This window comes from Parus major, chromosome 4A, assembly GCF_001522545.3.
Source record: "Parus major isolate Abel chromosome 4A, Parus_major1.1, whole genome shotgun sequence".
Classification (NCBI taxonomy): domain Eukaryota; kingdom Metazoa; phylum Chordata; class Aves; order Passeriformes; family Paridae; genus Parus; species Parus major.
The window spans coordinates 8,620,726-8,645,366 of record NC_031772.1 but is presented as its reverse complement, the minus strand read 5'-3'; the positions used below and the strand labels follow the sequence as shown (position 1 = coordinate 8,645,366).

Genomic DNA, 24,641 nt, shown 5'->3' with positions numbered 1-24,641 from the left:
GTACTGCCACTTAGATTTCAAGGAAGATAAAAAGAAGTGTAGTAGTGCACACCTTAATTACTACAGAAAAAAACCGCCAAAATATTCCAGATGTCTAAGGAAAGTGAATAGTCTAGAAAAAGAAATGCAGTTTCTTCTAGCAGGTAAACATATTGCAAAAGCAGAAAAGAGCAGTTAATTGGCTAAAGCCTTTGGGGAGAATTTAGAGCACCTTCCAGTACCTGAAGGGGGCTTAGAAGATGACTGAGGTGGGAGTTGTCATAAGGGCATGTAATGAAAGGACAGGAGGGAATGGCCTTGGACTGAAGGAAAGTAGGTTTAGATCAGATACTGAACTTTTTCCTGTGAGAGTGGTGAGGCACTGGCACAGGTTGCCCAAAGAAGCTGTGGATTCCCCATCCCTGAAAGGGTTCAACATCAAGTAGGATGGGGCTTGAAGCAACCTGGTTTACTGGAAGGTGTCCCTGCCCATGCAGGGGTGTTGGAATGAGATGATCTGTAAGGTCCCTTCCAACCCAAGCTGTTCTGTGATTCCATTAAATGAGCCTTTAGAGAAATTAGAAGACCTCTGACTGTAAAATACAGATTTCATTCTATTTCTAATAGTTTTCACAATATAAAATCTAGTAAGAATTTTGTTTTTAAGCCATTTTCCAGCTTATCCCCTTTTTTGCTTTTACTTTTGTGTATTAAATATATAAACAAGCATTTTCAACATACTTCTGTAAAGCCTGCATAGTCAGCATAAAAAATAATTCACTGAAATTTGGGGAAGAAAGGCTTATAAATAATTTTTAATAGGAAGTGTTTCAGGAAGATACAAAAAGAAATAATTAGGAAATTAGCAGTACAATTCCACCAGAAAAAATCCTCAATGTAAAACCACAATAGCACGAACACTGTTTTTGCTAAATCATTAATCTTTGTAGTAGTAAAGGTGTCATCCTTCTTATTGCAAACTTGTGTATAAAAATATAAAGCATATGAAAATGTATCTTCCATTTCTTTGTTCCCATACTTTTAAAAATTGAGAATATAAAACTGGTAACACATAATAAGTTATTTCAGTACTGCACTAAAGGGTGCATTTCTGAAATATGCTTTATTTGTCTGTTCTAAGAATTGTATTCCTTCTAAATTAGGATTGAATAGGACTGAGTCGTATTCTTTTCCCAGTGTTCAGATTTAGTTACTCCAAGTAGATGGCTGATGTACCTTCCAATAGAACTCATATCATCTATATCATCATATCTGTATCAATATCAAGCTCAAATCAGAAAGGATTTAATGGCATTTCCTGGCTCAAATATGTGTCCTGAGTGAGTATCAGTACAGCAGATGGGATCTGGATTCTGGTCATTCTCTATCTCCAGTGTTAATTAAAGTTCACTTACGGGACAAGATGATGCTCTCCTTACAGCTGTACTTTGGAAACAGATGTGCTGATCACTCTGTTACCTGCAGTAGTGTTGCACAACTTCCAAATCTGAAATCTGATCATATTGTAACTGAATTTGGCCTCCTAGGGACAGGAAGAATTCTTCAGGTCCCCCTTTTTAAGTGCAAGGCCAGAAACTCTCAGTCCTGCCTTTTTATTTCTTTATTGTTGTCCTTTAATTTAGAATCTGACATGGGTTCGGAATGTGTATGGAGTCCATGAAAAATTTATGTTTGTGTCATGCTGATCTCTCACTGTGGTACAATATATTTGCATGTTGACGTATTTTCTTGTTTCGTTGTTTTCTTAAAAGAAAGCTTTGTTCTATTTTGTTTTCTGTGTTTCTGACACTGCTGTTGTAGACAAGCAGAAAATGGGGCAGAGGTGTGGGCACGTCACCAGTCTCTGAGGTTGCTGAGCCTGGTGTAACTGATGTGAGACTGCAGCAGTCTGAGAGCTTATTCTGAGCTGCCACCTTGAGAGAGGGAGTAGAGGGGCATTGAAGGCACTCAGGCCTGTGTTGCTTTGTGTTTCCTGGGTATAGGATTAGCCAGAGCGTCTGGAACTGTTAGGACTAGAGTGCTTTAGAGAACTTAAAAAGTATGACTTTGTTGCAGGCAGAACAGGCTTGATGTTAAAGGTATTTAGAGGTAATAAATACATAATCTTAAGGTGCCATTTTCAAGAGACAGTGATTAGATCTGGCCCGTGCTTTTTTTTCAGAGCATTCCAAGAATGATTCAATCATGAGTGCTGCTCATGTGGAAGGTGACTGATCTGCCTGCAAGGATCCAATATATTAGGAAGGGGAGAACCTCTTCTTGCCCTATATCACACCCTATCCAGAATGACTCAAATGCTGTCCTAGTTGGGCCACAATTTGTAGCAATGAACCTAAATCTGCCAAACACCAGCTGAGGACAGTGTGGGTGAAGTCAGTGAGAGTTGCAGGCTGTCAGCACCATGTCCTGCATCAGAGGGTGCATGTGGAGGTGATGTTGCAAGGTGCCTGGTGATGGGAAAAGGCTGAATCAAAGCTCAGCAGGTGCTGGAGGAGCCAGTGATGAGAAGTAAGGCTGTGAGGAAACCAGGCTTCTGAATTCTCTCAAAAAAGTGCTGTTCTTCATGTTTTCTTCTACTGGTAAATGGTTCTGGCCTGGGACTATATGTAAAATTTGCCTTCAGGCTAGCTCTTAACAGATGTTGCCCTTACTCCCTTCAAATAGAGACGTATTTTAATGGTCCGTCCTAAAGGAGAGGTCTTGGCAGTTGTTATGAAAAAAAAAAGATACTTAACCATTGCTTGAGGGCACCATGTATTAAACACAGCCTGTGTGATACAGTAGGAAAAACTGAACCTTAGAAACATTTCTGTTTCATTTCAGTCTTCAGATTAATTCCAGTTTCAGATCTCTCTGCTTTCTGAAATTACATTTGAATTTTAATTGCAAAATATATTTTGGTGGTTGTTTCCTTATGCATAATACTGAAAATATGATCAGGCAATACTGTCTTATGTTGGTAATTTTGGCACTGGATTTTTTTCTGCAGGAATGTGAGCCAAAAATGTGGAGAAACGTTGTAATTCAGAAGGGAAATACTCTCTTAATTCAAGAGGTCCAGGAAGAAGATGGAGGAAATTATACCTGTGAACTAAAATTTGAAGGCAAGCTTATACGAAGGACGGTTGAATTGAAGGTTACTGGTAAGAATCTTTTTTCTATGCCAATAGGAAAAAAAATTAATCTATGAAATAATAGGAAAAAATGGTATTCACATGTTGGTGAAATCTGTCAGTGAATCTGTTTGATAGAAATAAGTCCCAAGCAAATCCCAGTAGCTGAGCAGTCACAGACTCAGGGAAATTTTTATCAAGATCTTCTAAAATTACACAGAAGAGTACTTCTACCTTTTGCTCTGTAGAAAACCTGGAAATGCTCCATATTTTTAAGCTTTCATTTCATTTATGATGATCAGCTTTTCTAGTCTAGAGATTGTATTTAGTGAAGAGTATGGGCACAACCTATTCCAAGAATGAAGTTAGCAATGTTGGACTGTCATAACAAAGTAACCTGCTTCTCAGGAGGTTCTCTATGGTTCTGACTCCATGTAATATTTACTAGACAACAGTATTTTTCTGTCTATTTTTGCCAGGTACCAAAAATGAACAGCTAAAAAAGTATTGTCTACCGACATAGTCCTCCTCCCTTTTCATCCCACTGTGCAGTATGACATCTATAATTATTATTTTGCCTCCTGTGTCTGTGGAACTTTGCAATTTGAGGTTGAGGTTTTCTTCAGCCTTTCACACAAAACCATATAAACAAATGGTTGGGTATTTTCCCCACATACTGATTAAAATGGGGCCCTACTCAATACAGTAACTGGTAGAATTCTTCTTTATTATATCAAACTGAATTATTCCATATGATATTCCTAATATGTTCTTGAAAAAAAGAGTCTTCCCTTTATTTTGAGTGGAATCTGTTTTTTTAGTCTTATCATTATTCCTCATTTTCCGTAAGTTCTTTTCCCTGTGTGGCCTATGGTCGTGTGACCCTTTATTGTCCATTTTTTACCATGGACAGAACTCTAAAGTATTGATTTGACCTACCTGACCCTAGACCTGAGATATGAATGAAGATATAATGAATTAAGATATGAATATGATATATATGATCATCATATGATAATGAACCAATACCTGCTTTGTAGATAGTTGCTACTCTAAGTAACATGCTGGTCTTCAACCAGAATGTGAACTAAGTTTGACAAAGTGAAAATGAGATGCATTTAACTCAATTCCTCATGATGGATATTCTGTGCTCTCCCTCTCATCATGACCTTGCTAGTCATGTGTTCTCTTCATTATTTAAACACTGGTGATTTTATACTTCACAATTTAAGGAATTTGTCCTAAACTAAATATAGTATTTATTACAGTTATTTGTCTTATTGAAAAGTTTATTATCTGAATTATTTAATTTAAGTGTTCTCCTTTTGGCAAAATGCTTGAGAATCAAAAGATTTTTCCCCTTTTAATTTGGTGTGATTTCATGTTGCATTAAATTTTGTTCAGTTTACAAGCACATATGTTTGTAAACACCTTTTCCAGATGGAAATGTTTGGGAGACATATCTGATGTTATGTGTTTGCTGGTTGAATTTCTCTAGGTATCTGAAAGAGGCTGGTAAGGTTATGTAAATGAAAACCTAAAAACGTGGGTGAGAACTACAAATGTAATAGAACCATGTAAGCATATTGTCTCACAGCTTGGTTGAACAAGTTTATTTTTCCTGTTTTTGTGTTGTTTCAGTTTATGAAGTTTACATGTGCGTAGGTTTAGATCTTTGTGGGGGAGAAGTCAAAGAAAATTTGTACAACAAACAGCAAAGGATTGCTTGTGTTGTGTGGCTGTCCAAGCTGGGTGGGGAGGATCTGAGGTCAGATCACAGGCTGGGAGCAGGTACATGACATCCTCAGGGACCTGGCTGAATAAATGTGTGGTCCCTCACTGACTCATCCCAGTATGTCCAGGTCTTTCTTGTAATGGAATTGGTGTTGCCCTGTGCCCCATTTTTCATCTGTCTGAAAATGAGTTCTCATCAAACATTGTACCAGGAGAGGCTAGAGGGAGAACCAGAGCTCTGACTTCTGAACCTGCTGGTCTTTAAAATTGCTTTTAGCAAATCCTCCTGAAGGCTGGGGAAGAATTGTCTCTGCTAGCCTGCAACACAAATGTGGAGAAAAGGATCTTGCCTGCTGCTTTCTTCTGAAGGAGCTTTGTAATTCTGTTTCTATTACTGGCACTTATTACCATGCCTGAATTGGCATTTATTGGCAAGTGTCTGAGTTCCTCTAACATAAAGATTTTGAATAGAAAGACTCTGTTGGGCACTGCTAGCAGTCATGGTAACCTGAAATTGCTATTGAAGAGTTACTCTGAAAGTGAAATGGGTAACTCCATGTCTCCCTTGAGCAAGGAGAGATGCACTGCCATGGAGAGAAAGGAAGCTGGCTTAGACTCCCTGTAGTCTTTCAGGCATTTGCTAAAGTACACAGTTAGACAGGACTGGTGTACAAAGCACACCAGTTAGGTGGGTGAAGTTATTTATCTCTCAATTGTAAGACAAAGATCGTTTTTTCTTTGAAGTCACATCAAATATTGTACATGAGGTTTCTAGTCCTTTGTGAAGATTCTGGTTGTTATGTAAGTAGCAATATGAAATATCTGCTATTCGTAGCTAAATGCAGAACAGGCATCTAAGCAGCGAAACTTGAAATCAGAATAAATGCAGTGCTGTCATAACAGAAGTTACATCAAATGCTTTAGGAAAATTTCAAGGTACAGGAGCCAGACACACCATTTTAACTTGCTGTTGGTAAAACTAATCAGAATAGTTAATGAGATCCCAGACAAATGCAGCAGTTTTGCTGAAGATGTGATCCCACAAGCCAGCCTGATTGAAGTTAACAGCAGACAGGAGAGCAGCTGTGGGCCGAGTGAAGGATGACTGCCTGTTTGTTGCCTAAGGATTTATTTCAGGTAAAGGCTTTCAGATGGGAACACAACCCTGCTCTTATTGTTTAGTTATCCAGTAAAGTCCAGTGATGTCATTAGAGCTATTAGAAGGTGTTGCCTTAACTTCCTGTACCGAAGTGTTGGCACAGTTGTCTTGGTGGCTGTGCCTGTGGCAGAGAGCTGCAAGGACAGTGTGTGCTTTCCTTGGATCCTGTCTTGCCTTCTGGCCTTTGCAGACCCAAATGGAAGATCTCAGTGGGCCAGTTAGAGGTAAAAAGGGAGTTCCTCCTTTTCTTCTGTGACTAAGTCATGATATGAGCAACTATGAGATTATTTGTAAGAAAGAAATCTCAGGAAATGGAGTAGATAGATAGATAGATAGATAGATAGATAGATAGATCGATAGATAGATAGATAGATAGATAGATCGATAGATAGATAGATAGATAGATAGATAGATAGATAGATAGATAGATAGATAGATAGATAGATAGAAAGAAATAGAAGCAAATAGATGTAATATAATCAATAGATGGAAGCTGAAAGCTATCAGTGTGTGATGTCTGGCCAGGAGAAGACAGAGTGGTATTGGTAGGTGAGCAGAGCAGAAAGCAGACAGGTCAGATGGCATTTGCAGGAAGGGCAGCTGGCCATAGGGCTGGCAGTGTCATCATCTGGCTGCGGTGGGTAATGAACATTGAGTGTGATTCAGTTGATAAAAGGCTTCAGAGGATGTTGCTCTTCAGGGTTGTAAGGGAAAGGCTTACAGCCTAGAATATATTTGAAAAATATTTTGACATGAAGTATTTATAGAGACAAAATCCTGAGCTACAATACAGCACTAATGAGCAGTGCCTAAATCTTGGTGTTTGGGTGCATTTAACAATAATAGATTGTCAACAAACCAGCTTTTTCATCACTAGTTCTTCATGGGTTTGTTATATCATTCAGACAGATGTGAAACAAGTCTTGTAAGCCTTTTTTGCTGAAGAAACATGACAACAGTGTTATCTCTTAGCAAATAACATATAACCCTTCAGTCAATGTAAAAAAAAATACTGATACGATTTCACTTTGCTTCTTGGTAGCTCTGGTGTGACAAACAAGTGAGATTAGAAACTGTGATCTAAGCATAAAGCATAAAAATGTAACAGAAACTCAGTTTTTAATTACATAATAAATTAGAGTGCACCCATTTAGAAAAAACCTGAAAGCACTAATATAAAGTTATAGATAATCTACATTATTAGAATTTATTTAAATTACAATAATTCAGGAATATCAGCAATCAAAAGCATGTTAATGAGTATTGTAAATGCCAATGTTTATTGAAGGACTGTTGTACTATTCAGATTAAAAGAAAAAAACCTCAAATGTAGAAAGTAATATTGGTTTTGAAAGGCAATTTATGCATCTTCCTGTTTTCCCCAGCCCTACCAACAAATTACTCCATCTTGATGCACAGCAATGTATCAATAGCTTTGAGGGTGAAAAGGTGCAATTGTGGAAAACAATTAAGAATTAATTAAAATTAAGATATAACAATAATAATAATAATAATAATAATAATAATAATAGTAATAAACACCTGCTGTGTTTATCTGCTCCTTCAGCACTCTCTTTACTCTGGAACACTGCTCTGTAAGGGCACAGGTCGAGAAGAAAATGCAAGGAGATGTATTTTGGAGGATTTTGGAGGTTTGGGAAAGGGTAGTGCCTCTGAGAAGGGAGCAAAACGTGGTCTGACAGCGTGGCCCAGGTGCCCCTGGCAGATGAGGCTGTTTTTCAGGGATGTGTTTCTTCAGGGACAGCTGTGCTAGTGGGAGAGGTTGCCTTGTTCTTTCTTCTGCCTGTGGAAAGAGGTTATTTGTGAGCTTGTACTGGTGAATTATTTTCCAGTATGACAGGAGAAGGTGGCATTCTGACCAGCTTCATAAACTACTGGTGATGGATTGGAGTGACATGCAGGAATTACTGGACCACTCTGTCCAGGAGCTCTGTCCTCCAAGTTTCCTTCATTCTCTACTCTGGCATATTCTTCACAGGCTGCTAAAATGCCTGGCTGTTCCTAAAAGTCATTTATGCAGCAGTATCTGTTTTGACCATTGTAAATGACGAATTATTCCACATGGCTACTTGAGTTGAATGATTCTGCCTGAATTCACTCTTTGATCATAGTTTTTCAATTAAATCCTTTCAAGTCTAATTACATCTCTCGCTTTTCAAATTACACCTGCTGCTGTTGCTAGATTTTGTTTGTGGGTTTGGGACCCCTTTATTAGCAAAAGTAGTTGATGGTGATTTGCTATTGTTAAACCAAGGGGGTGAATTGGATTTAGAAGGGCAATCAATTAGTTGGATTTTCCAGCAGCTCTAGTGCCGTAGAGAGAAAAGCTACCACAAAAGAAGAGAGGATATGAGCTAAAAGTATGTCCACCATTCAGTAGTGGTTGCTTTTCTGCCCATTTTTAATCCTCTGTGAACTGGATATGCTGCTTTACATTATTAGAAGTCGAGGCTAGTGACACATTGGCAGCATTTACTGGGTTCTGATCAGAATCAAATTTATACCTGCAGTAATCCCTAAGTGCACTCTAGGCCTTATCAGTTTGTGGAGGATAAAGTATTGTCACCAAAGTCATACAAACGATGTGTTGACTGACTACATTTTTGGCTGCTGACAGTTTCCAGAACAACCACAATAAAAAGTGTTAAGATAGATTAAAAACTTATTTAAACTGAGCAGAAACATGGAAGTTCTTCCAAGTCCTTTGGAACTGAGACTATTATAATAGATTTACGCTGTCAAATGTAAGAGTTGGTGTTTGCTTAAAAATGTGAAAACATGTAATTGTGATTCCCTCCCAACAGCACTGTGTTTAGGCATAAATAGTTTAGTAATCTGCAATGAATTCATGAAATGGTTCAGTGTTGCTTAAGTAGTTGCTTATCCAAAAATCCAGTTTAGCTCTGAAAGGTCACTGAGCTCTGAATACTATTTGTAGAAGTAATCAAAAGCAGGGCCAGCATAAGATTCAGGTTAAAAAATCAGATGTCTGAGGAGCAGAGGCTGAACTGAACATCCCCAGCAGTTTTGTGCAGTGACAAGTCCTGTGCTCGGGACATGGCTGAGCTCTGGTGTGCAGGGGTTCCTCACTTAGCTGTGAAGGGCCTTTTCCAGCAGAGCCATGTTTGCTTGGCTTTTGGTACCCAAATTAACTCTGACATCTCTGCCTGGCATTGCCCTCTGCAGAGAAGGCAGAACCTCTGGATCCTGATGGAGGCTGGACATGTTCCTACTCTCCCATTGTTGCTTTATTTTCTGAGCTCCAGAGCCTTTTCTTTGGAGGTGGGATGAAGTAGCTATTATTAGCACCATTTTATCATCAAATAAGGCAGAAACATCACTTACAGCACCGTGTGAAAATAACATTAATTTCCACTCATGTAACTTTAACATCAAACGTCATATTGCAACACTTTGTATTTCTGATTTTGTTATGTCAAATTACTCCTTTGTTGTAAGCTGATATATTTTATTTTGACTTGTGGCTGTACTATTTTTAAGAACACATACAGCCACTAATGTATATTACTGAAATTTTTCAGCATTTCTGAAATGAGGTATTTTGAATGGTTCTATTTTTTTTTTCTTTAATTGATGTTTTGCAGGAAATTTCTTATGAAATACCAAAATTTTTCCCAAATACAAGCTCTGGTTCCTGTCAACACTCAATATCTCACCTAATCCCTGGGATATGGGGGTTGCTTGAAGTGAAGTGGTGTTTTTCTGTTGATTTTGGCCAGCAGCTATGATGAGAGCTGTTAGCTCCCCTCTCCCTTATTTGTTTGTATTTTCAAGCATGGGTCAGAGAGTCTGTTGTCTCAAATAAAGCAGAAAACATTTCAAGGAAAGCCTAAAGCAGCCTGTGAATTTTCCTGATGAAGCAGCCTGAAAAGCACTCCAAGGTAAAACATGGTGACGTGCGGAGGGTGGGAGCTGGTTTGGCCTTCAGGCTTTGCTCCTCCTCACTTCCTTGCATGGCCAGTGGTGGTGGGCATGGGAGGTGTTGGCTGTACTTGGATCCATCTCCCTTTTCCTGGAAGCAGATGCTCCTTCTTGAGAGCTCTATTTGTTCAGCTCCACATCTCCATGAGAAAAATTTCCCCTGTTTAGTGTTCACCAGAATTCTAAAGTGATACTGAAGCTGTCAGCAGCTGTAGGACCCAGAGCTTTTTATTCTTTCCTTCCTCTTCTGGCTTGTCAGCTTTAGCCTTTGTCTGCTGTGAACAACATTCAGCTCACCCCCAGTGCTTGGCAGCCCCCTCCACGTCTGACACGTGGCCAGGGATGCCTGTCCCCTCTTGTATCCCATGCAAGAGCTCCAACCAGAGCTCCCTTTTGGCAGGGAATGTGCTGTTCCCAGCTGAAGGCCCAACTCCTGCTCCCTGTAACTTCATGGGGAGCTGCTGGGGTACAGTCAGGGAGCACTGGAAGATTGGCACTTTCTACTTTAGAACTCATTTTTGTTCTTAACAAGCAATTTTATCCGTAAGTCAGAACTCCCTCCCATAATACTTTGTACAGCAAATCCCTGTACAGAAAGCTCCCAGAGCAAGGGAGTGATGGATGTTTGCATCCCATTTCCTTGGCTGATATGAGGCTGGATCTCACACCTTGTCCTGGGAGAATGCAGGGAGAAGGGGACTCACATTGTGCCTCTCCTGGCACCTCCCTGTGTGCCATGGTGGTGTTGGGTATCACCCAAATAGAACCACAAAGAAAGATACACTGATTACCCAGCCAGGGCTACTGAGCTCAAAATAAAGTGTGCATTTCCAGATTCTCCTCAAATGCAATGTAAGCAGTGAAGGGGAATAAAAACTGGTAAGATTTTCAGTTTCTTCTATAGTTCATAGTGTTTTATATAATTACAGTGTTTTAAAACACTATAGTGTTTTATAGTTCATAGTACATTCAACTGACTAATGGATTGCATTTATAATGGAATATGCAGAAAGGCCTTTCCTCCTTTAACATTTTTTTCATAACAAAACTTTTACCAATATTTAAGTCCAAAAGAGAATAAATTAAAAAAAATCTGGAGAAACCAATTATTCAGGGGAAGATATTTACAAAACAAAGTCAAGGGGAAAAGCAGCTTGCTTGTGACTGCAGTTCAAACAGCTGTGAAAATTAGATAGTTGTTAATTTGGAAAGGAAATCTTAAAGTGAACAAGTTAAATCTGCAGAAGTTTTATACTTCTGGGAGGGATACTGCAGATTGTTTGGGAACAGAAAATCCTTCCTGTTCACTTCTAATATTGCCACGTTAAAATATATAACATGTCATATCTCAACTGACATTTACTTGCTCATATAAATTACACATTTCCATAGCAAGACTTCATCTCTTCTCACTCTCTGCAATATCTTGAGACAGTCGGGGAATCACTTTTTCATTAAATGCAAGGGACAGCAAAAAGCCTGCCCAAATTAAGTTTTTACTGGGAGTTCCAAGCTTTAGAAGATCTGTGGTAGGAGATACTGTTCTTAGCATTTCCTCTGCTGCACTTTCTTATAAATGATGCATTGCATTTTCTAGTATTTTTATTTTCTAAAGGAAACCTTCCTTTCTGTGAGAGAAAACAAGGCAGAAATGGGTTAAGTGCTGACAAATACAGCACTTAAAGACCAGAAAATGAATTTCACAGCCGGGTTCTCAAACCATTGCCAAAATAATTATCTATTTAAAGCTACATATAGGAAGTACCAACAATTAGAGTTTTCTCTTGATATATTTTATGTGATTTGTATGAATTTTTACCAAGGTCTTTGTTTTGTAAATATTATCTTTCTGTAATACAGTGAAGTATTTATCTTAAAACTTTAATTTCATTTCTGATTTTTTACATGTCTGGCATCCTGTTAACTCCTGTAGACAGCTAAGCATGTTTCTCTGGTCAAAGCAGACTTAATTGCCACTGATTTCTGTAGTGACTTTAGTTTTTCTATATACCTCAGGCAAAGCCCACTATGATCCAGCAATGCTTTTGACTCCATTTGGAAAATGGAGCAATTTCTCTGCCTTTTTCAGAGTACTTCTTGTTCAACCATGTAAAAACCCTGTTATAAATGTTCAGCAACTTCTGTGTCTGCAAAGAGTCAACAGGAAAGTTCAGTCCAGAGCGTGGTATCAGTACAGTGAGGGTGCCCATTCACTTGGAAGAAATGCCTATCCTGTTCTGTCTTTTAACATCTCTTTTTCACCTGACACAAGGTCCTGATAAATTGGACCAACTCTTCTGGTTTCAAGAGCACCTCATCAGAGTGTGTAAGCTGAGGATCTGGACAGTGTCTGAGGGAAGCATGTGCCCATTCGTGGTTGCCGTGTGAACTGTGTCACTGTTGAAGTGACAACAAAATATATCCACAAGGATAAAAGCTCCTTTGTTTGCAATCCCTCAAGTGATCCAGACTGATGACTTTTCCATTCACCAGAGTGACCTGTTAACACAGGGCTCATGAAAAATGAGTTTGGTAGATAAACATTAAGTATTACCTCCATATCTCCCGGAGAAACTGCAAGTTCTAAGGGCAGTGAGAAATGTAGCAATATGCTGCAGTCTATGAATTATATATAGTGTCAGTACTCTTGGCGCTTTACTTACAGCTCTACAGCCTGCCTTCCTGGCTCATGAACATGCAAAGTAATTAGAATGGCAAATAGCATTAGTTTTTATTGACCTATGTTGCCCCCTAGTTCTCTGTCATGTTCTTGAGCATGATGGTTTTTTCCTTCCACCTTAAATCAGCAGTTTACAGTTTGTAGCATCGATTATTTGGTATTGTCTAATTTATTGATGTGGACAGCCAAGGCTTCCACACATGTTATGGGTTGCTCATTTCTCCAATGATCTGTCTTTGTGCACAGCAACTGTAGCTCGCTGAATCACTGACTGTATACTGTAAATGTCAGATATGAGCTCCCACTTTAAAAACTGCTGTTCATTCTGGGAGCTGCTGAACCACATTCTCCAAGTGTATTGTGCTTTCAGTGGTGGAGGTGACTTAGTATAAATGATAGGATTGTGGGGATTTTGCCCACAACAGTGAGGTAAAGCACACACACACTGAAAGAAACTTGTATGTTTTCATTTTCTGCGTTAGAGGAGGCTTCCTTCATCGTGAAAGTGTAGGCTGGATGCTCTTTCTTCTTTATTAATAATAGATAGGCAGATAGATGCACAGACAGGAAATAACACTGCCCCTGAAACCATTTTGCTAATGGTAAAATAGATACACATGAGTGAGCAGATTGCCTTGTCCACTGAAAAATGCAGCTTTCCCACCCAGAGAAACTGCAAATTTCGCCTCATGTTTTGTCTCATAAGAAAAGCTTGAGAACAGGAAGCAATGACTGTCTTGTTCCTTTGAAATGACTAGAGAAATTTTAATAGGTGACTAGCTCTTCTTTGACTTTAGCTGGAGATCAGGATTATATTTTCACAGCACAATGTTGATGCCTTTCAAAACTGGTTTATGCTGCCTGGCACTTGTGGCTGTGTATCTGAGATGAAAAGTTCTGCTGTGGAAGGAATAGTGCTCACTGCTGAATTGTCAGCATTATTTCTTGCTGCAGTGATGTGATCCTCAAAGGTGCCTTATTCAAGTGCCTGTTTGGCCTGACCCTGTTTAGCTTATGAGATCTGACAGTAGTAGTATTGCTTCAGGCTCTGATGTTGCTCTTATGAAGTTCATCACAAGACTGAAGCTAATAACTTACCGATGTTTGCTCTGTGCCTTGCAATTTTTAAGTTAAAAGGACATACAAAAATATGCTCTGTGTGTTAGGTACCTTGTTTGTCTTTGATATCATGGAGCAGCACAGAAAATATATTTTTAATTTTCATCAGCACCAACCAAGTTATTTTTTGTCTTTGATAGCATTGATTGGCCTTTTGTAAGCAAGAGAAAATAAGCATTCAACTGAATTTGTATTTAGGTGCTTATTACTCCAGTCTATTTCCAAGGGCTAGGTAGCTACTCTGTTACGTTAGACTTACATGTACTGACTTATTTACTGTGTGTGTTGAGTGGTTTTTGCAATGCAAGCATGTTTCAGTAAATAAAATCAATTTGCAGCCAATGGGAATGCAACAGTAAGTGATTTAACTTTTCATCCTTTTCTTTGGCTTAAAATGAAATGCTCTCCAAGGTATTTTTTATGACAAGCCCTGTGGGCTGAAGTACTCTGAGAAAGTGCAGGAAATATAAAGTGCAGAATTGCAAACCAAAATGATTTAACAGTAAAATTAATAAACAATATAGTCATAAATTTCTAAGGCAGCTTTGGGTTCTTATCCTCTGTTTTTTTCTGGTGTAGCCCAGCAATCGTCTGTTTCTCCTCAGAAAGGGCAGTGTGGTCTGTGCGGTCTCTGATTTTATTTTATCTTGGCTGGTGCTGGTTCTCCTTTCTGGGTACCTGTCTGCCAGGAACTGCTCTGAGATAATTTCATAATTGATTGAGATGATAAAAGGGCTTTGGTTGTACTGAAGGAGGCTAGATGCAAGCACCAGATGGCTTTTCATCTTTGTACAATATATATCGCATTAGCAGTCCAGTTGTGGAGACTCCAGCTGCCCATCCTGGGCCAGGAGAGGTTGTAGTTTCTGGCAGGGAAAGAACCAATTTGCCATAAGCTGTGTATGCCCTTATAGCTTCTCTGGAATACACTACCATGCTGCTTTTTCTTCCTTAATGTGAGATGAGATGCACTTGGAACAAGACCCTGCCAGGGCCATGACAGCTCTGTAACCTCTAAGGCTGCAGCAAGTGAATTTAGGCAGATGTTTTTAAGGAGAGTATTATCTAAATATTGGTACACGTGACTGTGCAGTAAAGCAATCTGATTTAGAGATGCCATTTGTGCTTCTCTTGGGATATGCACACGTTGCAGAAATACAGACAACTGAATTTGAAATTAAATAAGAGGGGTGTGCAGTGGGTCCTTCAGCATGATGTGGATGCCAACGTGAAGAGGGACAGACCTCAGAAATATGGTGAGAAGGATTAGATGGGAGAAGAGGAAGACCTTTGTTGCTTGGTTTTCTGATATAAAAGTCTGTTTGAAACTGGTGAAAAAACCTAACCAAGGTATCAGGCTGATGAAGAAATGTGACTTTTCAGAAAAAAACTGAGTTTTGTCAGAGAGGAATGTTAGCATTTGCCCCCATAAGAAATTCTTTTTTCCCTTCATAGTAAGAATTCCATTCTGGGAAAAACTGCAGCTTTTCTGTGTTGCTCTCCAGAGGGAGAGAATTCACTGCTTTTCTAGCTAAAAGACTTTTTCTATCACTTGACAAAGAAGCTGCCCTAAAGCTTTGGGCCGTGCAGCACTCTGAGGAAATACTGTGATCACAGTCTGCACCTGGGAAGAGAAGATGGTGAAGAGGTCAGTCTGGAAATGTGGAGTCCACAGGGGGTAGATTTTTGGTTCTTACACCTCCTAGCAGTGACAAAACCTGCTAAGTTCTCACCTTTAACAGGTTTTATACATCTCAGACAAAGATATGTTTTATTGTTTACTCATTTACTCGTATGAAGTTAATTCACTTGGGACTGTTTGTCTTAAACAAACTTATCCATGAGAAATTTCTCTTCCATGTTAGTGGCTTCCTATATGGGATTGTTCTGGTTCCTGTAGATCATGGCCACATGACTGAAGCAGCATGCTAAAGCATGGATATACATCCAACATTCCCTCAAGGAAAGTAATCAATGCCTTCATTGCAGAAAAGCAAAGTCATGGAAATTGAGCACACCTATAATGTATGTACATGTCAAGTAATTCTATTTGTGGGGGAAAATGTGTCTTTTTTGGGTTTTATTTTTAATGTTTACTTTTTCTCCAGCTTCCAAAAACAAATAGTTCTATTCCCTACTATCTACTGTTCTGGCATTGCAATGGGAACTGTGCATTTCATAAGCAAATACTGAGGTTTATTTCAGCTGGAGCTTGTGATGTAGGGGAGAGGTTAATGGGACACATCATACTCTGAAGATAAGGAGTGTGAATTATATATATTAGTTTAATGTAGATGATATGGACTGGAAAGAAAGTTGGTTCCTTTCCATTAAGTTGTGGGAGGGTCAGAGAAACAGCTTTGAGCACCTCCAAAGTCTCTGGCTATCTGCCACCAGATCTATATTCCCTGTCAGCCCAGACCTCATTTTAATATTTAAAATGGTACTTGCTTTCTTTTTCTAGCCCTCAAAAGGGATTTAATTCTTTCCCTCGTTCTGTCAGTGCTCAAGCTGCTACAGCTGTTGCTGTCACATTTAATAAGGACTTTGCAGAGTTTAAATATTGTGTTGCACCAGCTTTTATTTGGTGCGAGAGAAGAGCTTTGTTGTTAGGTTTGGGTGTTTCTCTGTGACACAGCTGCTGACATGGGGTGTCAGCTGAAGGTGACAGGAACTTGTCACTTGCCCTGGTCCTCACATGAAGCTCCCTGTGGTGCCTGGCACCACAACGCAGCCATGGATGGAGGTGCTGCAAACAGACCCCATCCAGTGTGGAGCCCTTGCTGATCTTTCCCAGGACTGTGGTACTTGAAAATGTGTATCTTTCAAATAAGAACATAAAATTGATCACACTGCAGTTCCTGACCTATAGTTGCACCATTACACCGACTTTGTGGCTGGATATTTCTCATTTGAAAATCACCAGTGATCCTGTGGTCCTTTTTATGCAGTAAACAGGTAACTTCCCCTTGCTCACTTGTAGATGAGGTGGGAAACAAGGCAGCAATGTGGACAGGAGCTTGACATTTCAAAATGTCAGAAGGAGCAGGAAGTGAGACTAAAACTTGATGTCCTCATGCCTACAGTAACTTAGCTGCTTATTGAAATATTCTTCTCTCCAGCCTTGAGCTCTGTATGTGTCAATCCAGCTGAACAAAATTGGGGCTGTTTACTGTGACAGTCAAAATTCAAAAAAAGCTTGGAAGAAAACACTCAGGCCCCAGTCTGCAGTGTCTGCTATACACTCTGCTGTACATTATATCTCTCCCTATTCTCCTTACACCCAGATTCTCCATCTCTCTGCACAACCAGGCTAGATATTTACATTTATTCTCAATGTTAAACTGCATTTAAAAAGCCTGTTTCCTTCCTGAAGCTATTCCTCTTCTCTCTGGACCTTTGATGAGATCCCCTTCCTTTGATTCCAAATCATTCTCGTGTTTCCAGTATGATAGAGAGTGATTTTACTTGTTTTCCCCTAACACTACAAAAAGACCAGCCTCTCTTGTTAGGATTTCTTTTGAAGTATCCAGGGTGAAAAGAGCTGAGCTTCAGGATAGAAAAGTATTGCTAAAACATGATGTTTAAAAAAATGATAATAAAGTCTAGGTTCAAAAAGAAGTTACTGTGCAATGCATATATTTTCATCTGAACATTTACAGGATATACTTTTGTTTAAATTTTCTGGGTGATGAAGGAAAATAGATAAGTGCTTATTTTGGTAAAAGTACTGCATTTCAATAATATTATGAATTATATTTGGATACCTCATGGCATGCTTCTATCCTTTAAATAGGATTGATTTTGGCTTAGTGTGCTTTTACTGCTCTGAATCTGCCTTAATTCACAGACATTTGCATTTCTCTGCTTTCCCTGTTGGTGACATGCTTGGTGAGTAACAGCTTGCTGGGTTTACATTACGAAAATAAGAATAGGAAATGAAACTCCAGATCCTTATCTTCAAATAAAGATGCCTAAATTAGAGAAATCTTTCTGTTGTTCTTGTGTTTACTAAATATAAGGGTGTAGTCAAATCCCAGAGGCTGACATGAGAAACAGCTGCAAGTGTGGAAAGTGTCAGTTTAAGTTCCCAAATCCCTGACATAGCCATGCCTGTTAACCCAGAAGAAAGGAAAGCTAAACCCAGAGATTGTTTCCATCTTTGAGGTTCTGTCATTCTAATGCATGCTTGAATGGGAACTTATAACCAAGCTGTGCTGTATCATCATGGAGGAAGAAAGAGTCTCCAAACAATGGGTGCAATCTGTGACCCAGCAACAATAATCCACATCAGTGCAAAGACCTGGCAGAGATATGGAAGGAGGCAGCTAAAACAGGTGCCTAAAAGAACCCAGAGCCTCAACCAGCTCAAATCAGCAGTAGAAATGAAGGAGACAGTGCTGCTTTGTACTGACCTTTATGTTTAATTCTCAATTGGTTATTGTGGAGGTGGGTTAAAAATGTTGCTCCTGTTGAATTAGATTTCACCTGTGCTTGTCATGTGTGCCAAGGACTTTGCCATTGGAGAGGGCAATGCAAGATACCACAAATAACAACAAGAGCAATTGTTCTCCTCTCATCTGAAGCCCTGGTGCACCAATAAATATTTAAAATCATTACTTAAAGTGTTTGTCATAAACCCTTTCATAGCAGGAGCAGTTTCGAAGTATTAAATGTTATTTTCCTTTTAGCCACAGTAAGGATGAGGGGAGATGGAGTCCCTCAAAAGCATGTGGCTGCAATTTTGTGTATGAAGCTCATCTGTCAATGTAACAAATGTGGTGCTGCAGTGATGGGGTTGTTGTTGTGGGTGCTGTTTATCACTCCTGGAGGCAAGATGCACATGTAATATAAAGCAGTGGAAGAATGTAGCTGTGTTCCATCTCTGTCAGAGGGAGAGATGACTGTCCCAAGGGGTGGGATAGATGCCACCACACTGTCATGGTGCTGCATCCTTGCAGCACTCTCTGCTGGGCTGGCTGGCAGTTCCCCTCTCCTGGCAGCCTCCTGGTTTTGAGTTTCTGATCTCCAAAAGAGGAAAAGAGCATCTAAACAGGTATTTTCATTGCAACAAAAATGGCAACAGCAACAGAAAAATCAACTCTGATCTTTGTTCATGCCTGGGAAATTTCAGCCTGAAAGGGGAAGATTCATTAAGTCACTGACTTGCGATGAAAGGGGCAACCTTGTAGCATATGTGTACATACAGCTGTAACTATTGTAACAAGGGCTAATGTGTCCCAAAAAACCTCCAAATGGCAAAACAATGTGAGAAGTGTAGCTGATAGGGAAGCAACAGGGTGAGGAAATAGTACAGGACTTAAAATTCATTGCAGACTGAAACTGAAATTAGGGTATTTGCCAGCTTCCTGAGGTGAAGGTGACTGTGCTCTAGACAGTCAACATCAGGAGAAAAATTCAGGATGCAAAAACAAAGGTATTAATCTGGTTTCATTGGGGGCAGTCCCTTTGACCTATAGAGTTAGATGGATGTGCCACTCTGTGACTCAGTCTGTGCCACTGCAGACATCTGAAATGAACAGTCTGGTTTCTGTTGGTGTTAGAGGAACCTGTGCCAGCCCCAGTAGGGTTCCACCAGAGGGCAGGTGAGGATTTGCTCTGTGACAGGCAGAGGTACCAGTGCTGGGGAAGAGCTGCTCAGATGCATAGGCTAAAGAGTAGTAGAGCTGGCAAGAGAAACCTTCCATTTTCATGGAAGAGAGTGGATTTTTGGTGGGTGTTAAATTCTCATTGCCATGGAGAGCAAGCTTTTCAAGCCATTCTTTGTCCCTAGCTAGAGAGAAACATATGCAGTTCCAGCTGTGGAAATTATCATGCAGTAAACAAGTCTCAAATGACTTTGCTACTTCATTTTGTAGTTATAATTTTGGAAGCATATCACAGCAAAGGCCTTTATCCAGGGCTAAATTCAAATCAAGTTTTGAGTTTTGAAATTGAAGTCTGTTGTGAAATCCCCAACCATTTAAAAATAAATGCCCCTGGAGAATTTAGCAGAAAAATGAAAAATGAAAATTTTATGTTAAGCAGTTCATTCAAAAGACAACAAAGAGCAGGGATGAAACAGTTGTTTCTTAACTACAAAATACTCTATTCACTTAGGTTTTGGATTATCTTCTCTGCAGAAAGATGTGAAGACACTAAAATAGAAGTAGAGGTAGGAATGCATTTATACCAGGAGCAGGCATGCACATCCATCTTGCTGTGTTTTGTTAAAATGATACCACATACCTGAACTTACTCAGAGCTCCTCATTCTCTGCTTGTGTAGAGAAATGCTTTGGATCTGCTTGAGCTTTCCGGTGTCAACACTGATTCTGCAGTTCCTTACAAATGTCAGGAGGTACACATGGGCTTTAATTGATTTTTGTGGGACCAAGGTAAAGCATGAACCTATTGCCCATCCCTTGACCAATTGTCTGCTGCATTCAGAAAAACATAAACAAGTGTTTTATTCTGCTGGAAGTGGAGATGTAAGCACAATGCTTTAGGGCAATCTCAAGACTTGGGCAGAAGGGAAATGGAGTTTCAGGGGAGGGTACATATGAAAACCTGTGCAGGGTTCTTCTGCCTCCCAGGCTGCCTGTGGTCACCTCCAGCAGTACATGTCAGGGCACAGCTCTTCCAGCTGTCACAGCACCCCAGCTACAACTGTTGTTGCAAACATCCAGTGCTTTTCCCTAATACCCTCTAATCCCAAACACTTGAAAGTATACAGGAAACTTATCCTGAATCAATACCTTATGAATAAGGAAGCTTTTCTTACAGAGCTCTTGATAGAAATGAGTGTTTGGCTCTTTTATTGAACAAAGTGTACTTGTGCTGCAGCTTCATCTCTAAATGGCACTTTTTGCTGCAGCTACTAGAAACATAAATGGCAAAACCCCATGCTCTGTTGTGAAGACCATTTTGAAAATAAAACTTGTCTTGTGCTGGTGTAATAGTGATAATAAAAAAGATGTTCAGAAAGTGCTACTACTTGAATTAGGCCTGTTCTTCATCTTGTTAAAATAAATGTATTTATTAAGTATGCATATCTTTATCTCTTATGTAATGAGAAGAACAGAGGCGTATCACAGATCTGCAGTGTCTTTTGTGCTCTACAAATTCGATGCGACAGTCACCAGACAAAAAGTGATTTATTCTATGTCTTGTAATGGGTGGAATAATTAGCAGTGATGGCATCCATCACTTCTACAACATGCTTATCTCAGAACTCTTCCATTGATTCAAGAAAAAAGCAGGAACAGAGCAATAAAAGTCAGTTATGTACTTGGTCCTTTAACTTGGTGGGCCTGATCTAGACACCTGATTAATAGGTCTCTACAGCTTGAACAAAGTGTCACCTAGTGGTGTGGACACAGTCTGGCTTCAGTTTGTCAGAAATTAATTCAGCAAGGCTGAGAACAAGAGAAAAACAAGCACCACAACCATAACCATGGATGTTAAGGCTGTCAAAGGAGTTTCAATTCTTCTCCCTGCACAGACACTTTATTCATTGGGAGCATAAATAGCTAAAGATTTTGGAAAAATTTCCTGTCATTGTGAAGCATGTGATCTTGCATTTGGAGGAGGAGATGGTATCTTAATAAAATACTACATGAGTGAATCACTGCTCAATTCTGGAGTAACTCATCTCTGATTTACAACACCTGTTCCAAAAGTTCAAGTTTTTAAAAGTGAGACCGATTGGGAATCTGACTCTGACTCCATGCACTTCTCTTTCACTCTCCTGGCATAGACAGGCATTTGGGGTTGCTGTATTTCTCTCTAGTTTTTTTTTTCTAACAGCTGGTGCAATCAAACTGCATGGAAGTGGCAACTCAGTGCAGTAGTATCCCCTGACAACAATTTGGGAGCAAATGTAATGTTGCATTAGATACAGGCCCTAGTGTAACCCACACTCCTGTACATCTTCCTGCAGCTTTTTGCTTGTTTCCTGCCATCAGCAGTCTTCTGTTAAAAAGCAACTGCAGGAATCAAAATCAGTGGGATTTGTCTTTTTTTTCTTTATTGAAAGTAAAACTCAACACCACATTACAATTATTGGAAACGTCTGGGTTAGTTTAGGTACAAGATCTGTGAGTAGGTTAAGTGCAGTTTGAAACTGTCTGGCTTAATAATTTAAAGGTTAAAAGAGGGAAGGAGATAAGTTTCTGGCAATAATTAATATTTGTAATTATGCAAAGTAAGGCTTGGATCTTTGGTTTCCTCACCTGAGATAGTTCCCTTAATACTGTTGTCTTCCTTAGCAATGTTTGATGCTTCATCATTTGATGCAAGGTGAAGGAGGGAAGAATTGGTTACCATGAATAAACCACATCAGATCCACAGATTTTGAATGTTTTCCTCAAGTAGATCTCAGATTAAGGATGGGGCAGTTCCATGATTGCTCTCTAGGAAAGTAAAAGTAATTTTCAGGAATACGTGTAAGAGCTCAGGGGAGGAAGTGGATTTATCTCCAAAGCCCACCACCAGTTCTGTTGAAAGAATGCACTGAGAAGAGGAGGAAGCAATGGTACAGGTCACCTAGAAACCATTACATATTGATATGTACCAGTTCTGGAGAACTGAGCCTGAAAAATCACAGTACCTGCTTGCAGAGGAAGGAACACAAGGAAAATACTTTGTTCACTCCTATTAAAATTGTACAATTGCTTGTATGATTTGGGAAGTTACTTCCATTATGATCCAAGCAGAACAAAAATTCCTTTCAGACAAGAATCTTTCTGGTTGCTATGACTCGAGTCACATACAGATGAAGAAGGAAGAAAATTTTTTAGTTCTGTTGTCCTTGAAAAACAGTGGTCTTTAATTAAAGATTGATATTTGTGTGGAATACAAAGCGGCTTAATAAAATACCAAACTTTTCTATTGATCATTGAAATTCAAAGCACTCTGAATTCTGGCAATAGTGCCAAAAGAACTGTAAATAAATAAGTACATAATGTCTGGCACTGCTCTGGTGCCATGTTGGTTGTATTCTTAGACCACTGGCTGCTTTCTGTGAATCTGCTGACTGCTAAATAATCATATCTTTTGCTGAGTTGCTGTAACAGCAGACCCAATCATCTGTTAAAAATAATTATGTAAGATTCCAGTTGATCTAAAGAGAGTCATATAGCTTTTTAGCCTAAAATTAGCATACACATTTTCCAGCTTTGCTTTTTCAGATAGAAATACAAGCAGTTGTGTATTTTACGACACTTTTCTCTGCTAGAAGTCTACATTCCAAACTCTTTTGAAAGCTGTAAAGTTTTTACAGACTTGGTGCTGGAAAACAGAGTTTAAACCCATTAATTTCTGGGCAAGAACCAGATGGGAAGGTAGGATCCCAATTCAGCAAAAGAGCTTGCACTGCACCTACCTAGATTTTCTTACAATAACTTTAGGGGGAAAAAAAGTACTATGAGCATTCCCTTAGGGTGAAAGTGCCTCTGGTTTTAGTGGACATAACTCTTCGTCTGTTACTGATTTGCTTCTGGTCAATGGACTAGAACAGATGGAGGCCAAACTGGCAGAGAATGAGTCGTTGTTCCCCACTAATGGCTGACCCAGCGTGATAAAAAAACATCTGGTTGAAAGTAGCAGCACTACTTACCAGGGCTGCTGTCTGGCTGCATGGAGATCTGAAGCTGCCAAAAGTTAAACCTTCAGGGTTTCAGCTCTTCTGCTCACCCTGTTCAACTCATGGCTTTGAACAAGTCATCAAATTTGGAGTGTGTCCTTTCCCCTCCCAGCAAAAGCTCGAGCATACCCACTGTATACACAAAATATAGGATACAGTGAATTCATGCTTCCAGTATTCTGTAGGTAGAAGGACAGAACTCAGAATAATAGTTGTTATCTACTGGAGCAGGAACTCTGAATTTTTCCTTCACCTGGCTTTGGCTAAAAAGTTTTCACATTTGGATAAGCCATCATGTAATCTCAGAGGGTGTCTAGCTGGGAATGTGGAGCTGATTGTAAAAAAAAACACCATGCCCCAGCAAATCATTCTTATATAATTGGTAATATGCCAGCAGGACAGTGTTGCAGTAGCTTAGATTCATGCCAGTACTAAGAAATGGAAGCTGGAGAAGAACAGCAGCCACGTGCTGCTGTACAGTGTTAGCATTTGTCCTTCATCCAAACACTTTTAAGACTAGTCATTCAAAATTCAGGTCTGTCCTGCAATCAGAAAAGTGTTTATGGATTCAGAAATGCTAAATGAATCACCCAGGGTGTGAGGAGGATCGGTGCAGAATTTCCAGTTCAGTTGTGTCCCTTTGAGTTCAGGACTGAATGGTACCTATGCCCTAGCTTCTCAGGTGGTAACTCAAAACCCAGGACTGTAAAGTGATAAACAACAGCAAGGAGTCCATTCATCATGGTGTCTGTGATATTAACACTCTTGTAAAAAAGCTCTGTTCATTTAGTACCGTATTAGCTACTTTATTTTTTTCATAGAGAATAAAAATATCTGGATGAGAATCATATGATTGAACCATATATTCAGAAGTTAGCCCCCACAGCAAGACTAAAAATTTGCTGGAGAGGCCTACTGGTGTTAAATCTCTCTGCAGAGTGACATAATTTTATTACTGGACTAGCTATGATGTTAAAAATTATATCTATTATACCCATCCCAGAGGCGTTCATTCAGAAGAGAGTAATGGAGCACAGCTAACAAAAGAGATTTGTCCATTTGGACATGCTGAAGGGCCTTGAGATAAGAAATAATTCTCACATAAGCAGTTCCTGAGTTAAAATATTAATTTATAGGAAATACTTTAAAAAAGGTCTTTTGAGGAGATTTTACAAGGCTCAGGTTTCTCATTTTTGAAAGCTTTAGAGCTTACCTCACCTGGTAAGAA

The 24,641-nt window shown here is 39.4% G+C and overlaps 1 protein-coding gene across 5 annotated transcripts in view; it reads left to right on the top strand.

Annotated features, from left to right (window-relative positions):
- The window catches only part of IL1RAPL2 (interleukin 1 receptor accessory protein like 2), a 372,119-nt gene that overhangs the window by 210,412 nt on the left and 137,066 nt on the right, over positions 1–24,641 (top strand). For all 5 annotated transcript variants that reach the window (XM_015626829.3, XM_033514121.1, XM_015626821.3 and 2 more), the window contains one exon: positions 2,990–3,143. In XM_015626829.3, coding sequence (XP_015482315.1) covers positions 2,990–3,143 — 154 coding nt within the window. The remainder of the gene's footprint in view (positions 1–2,989; positions 3,144–24,641) is intronic.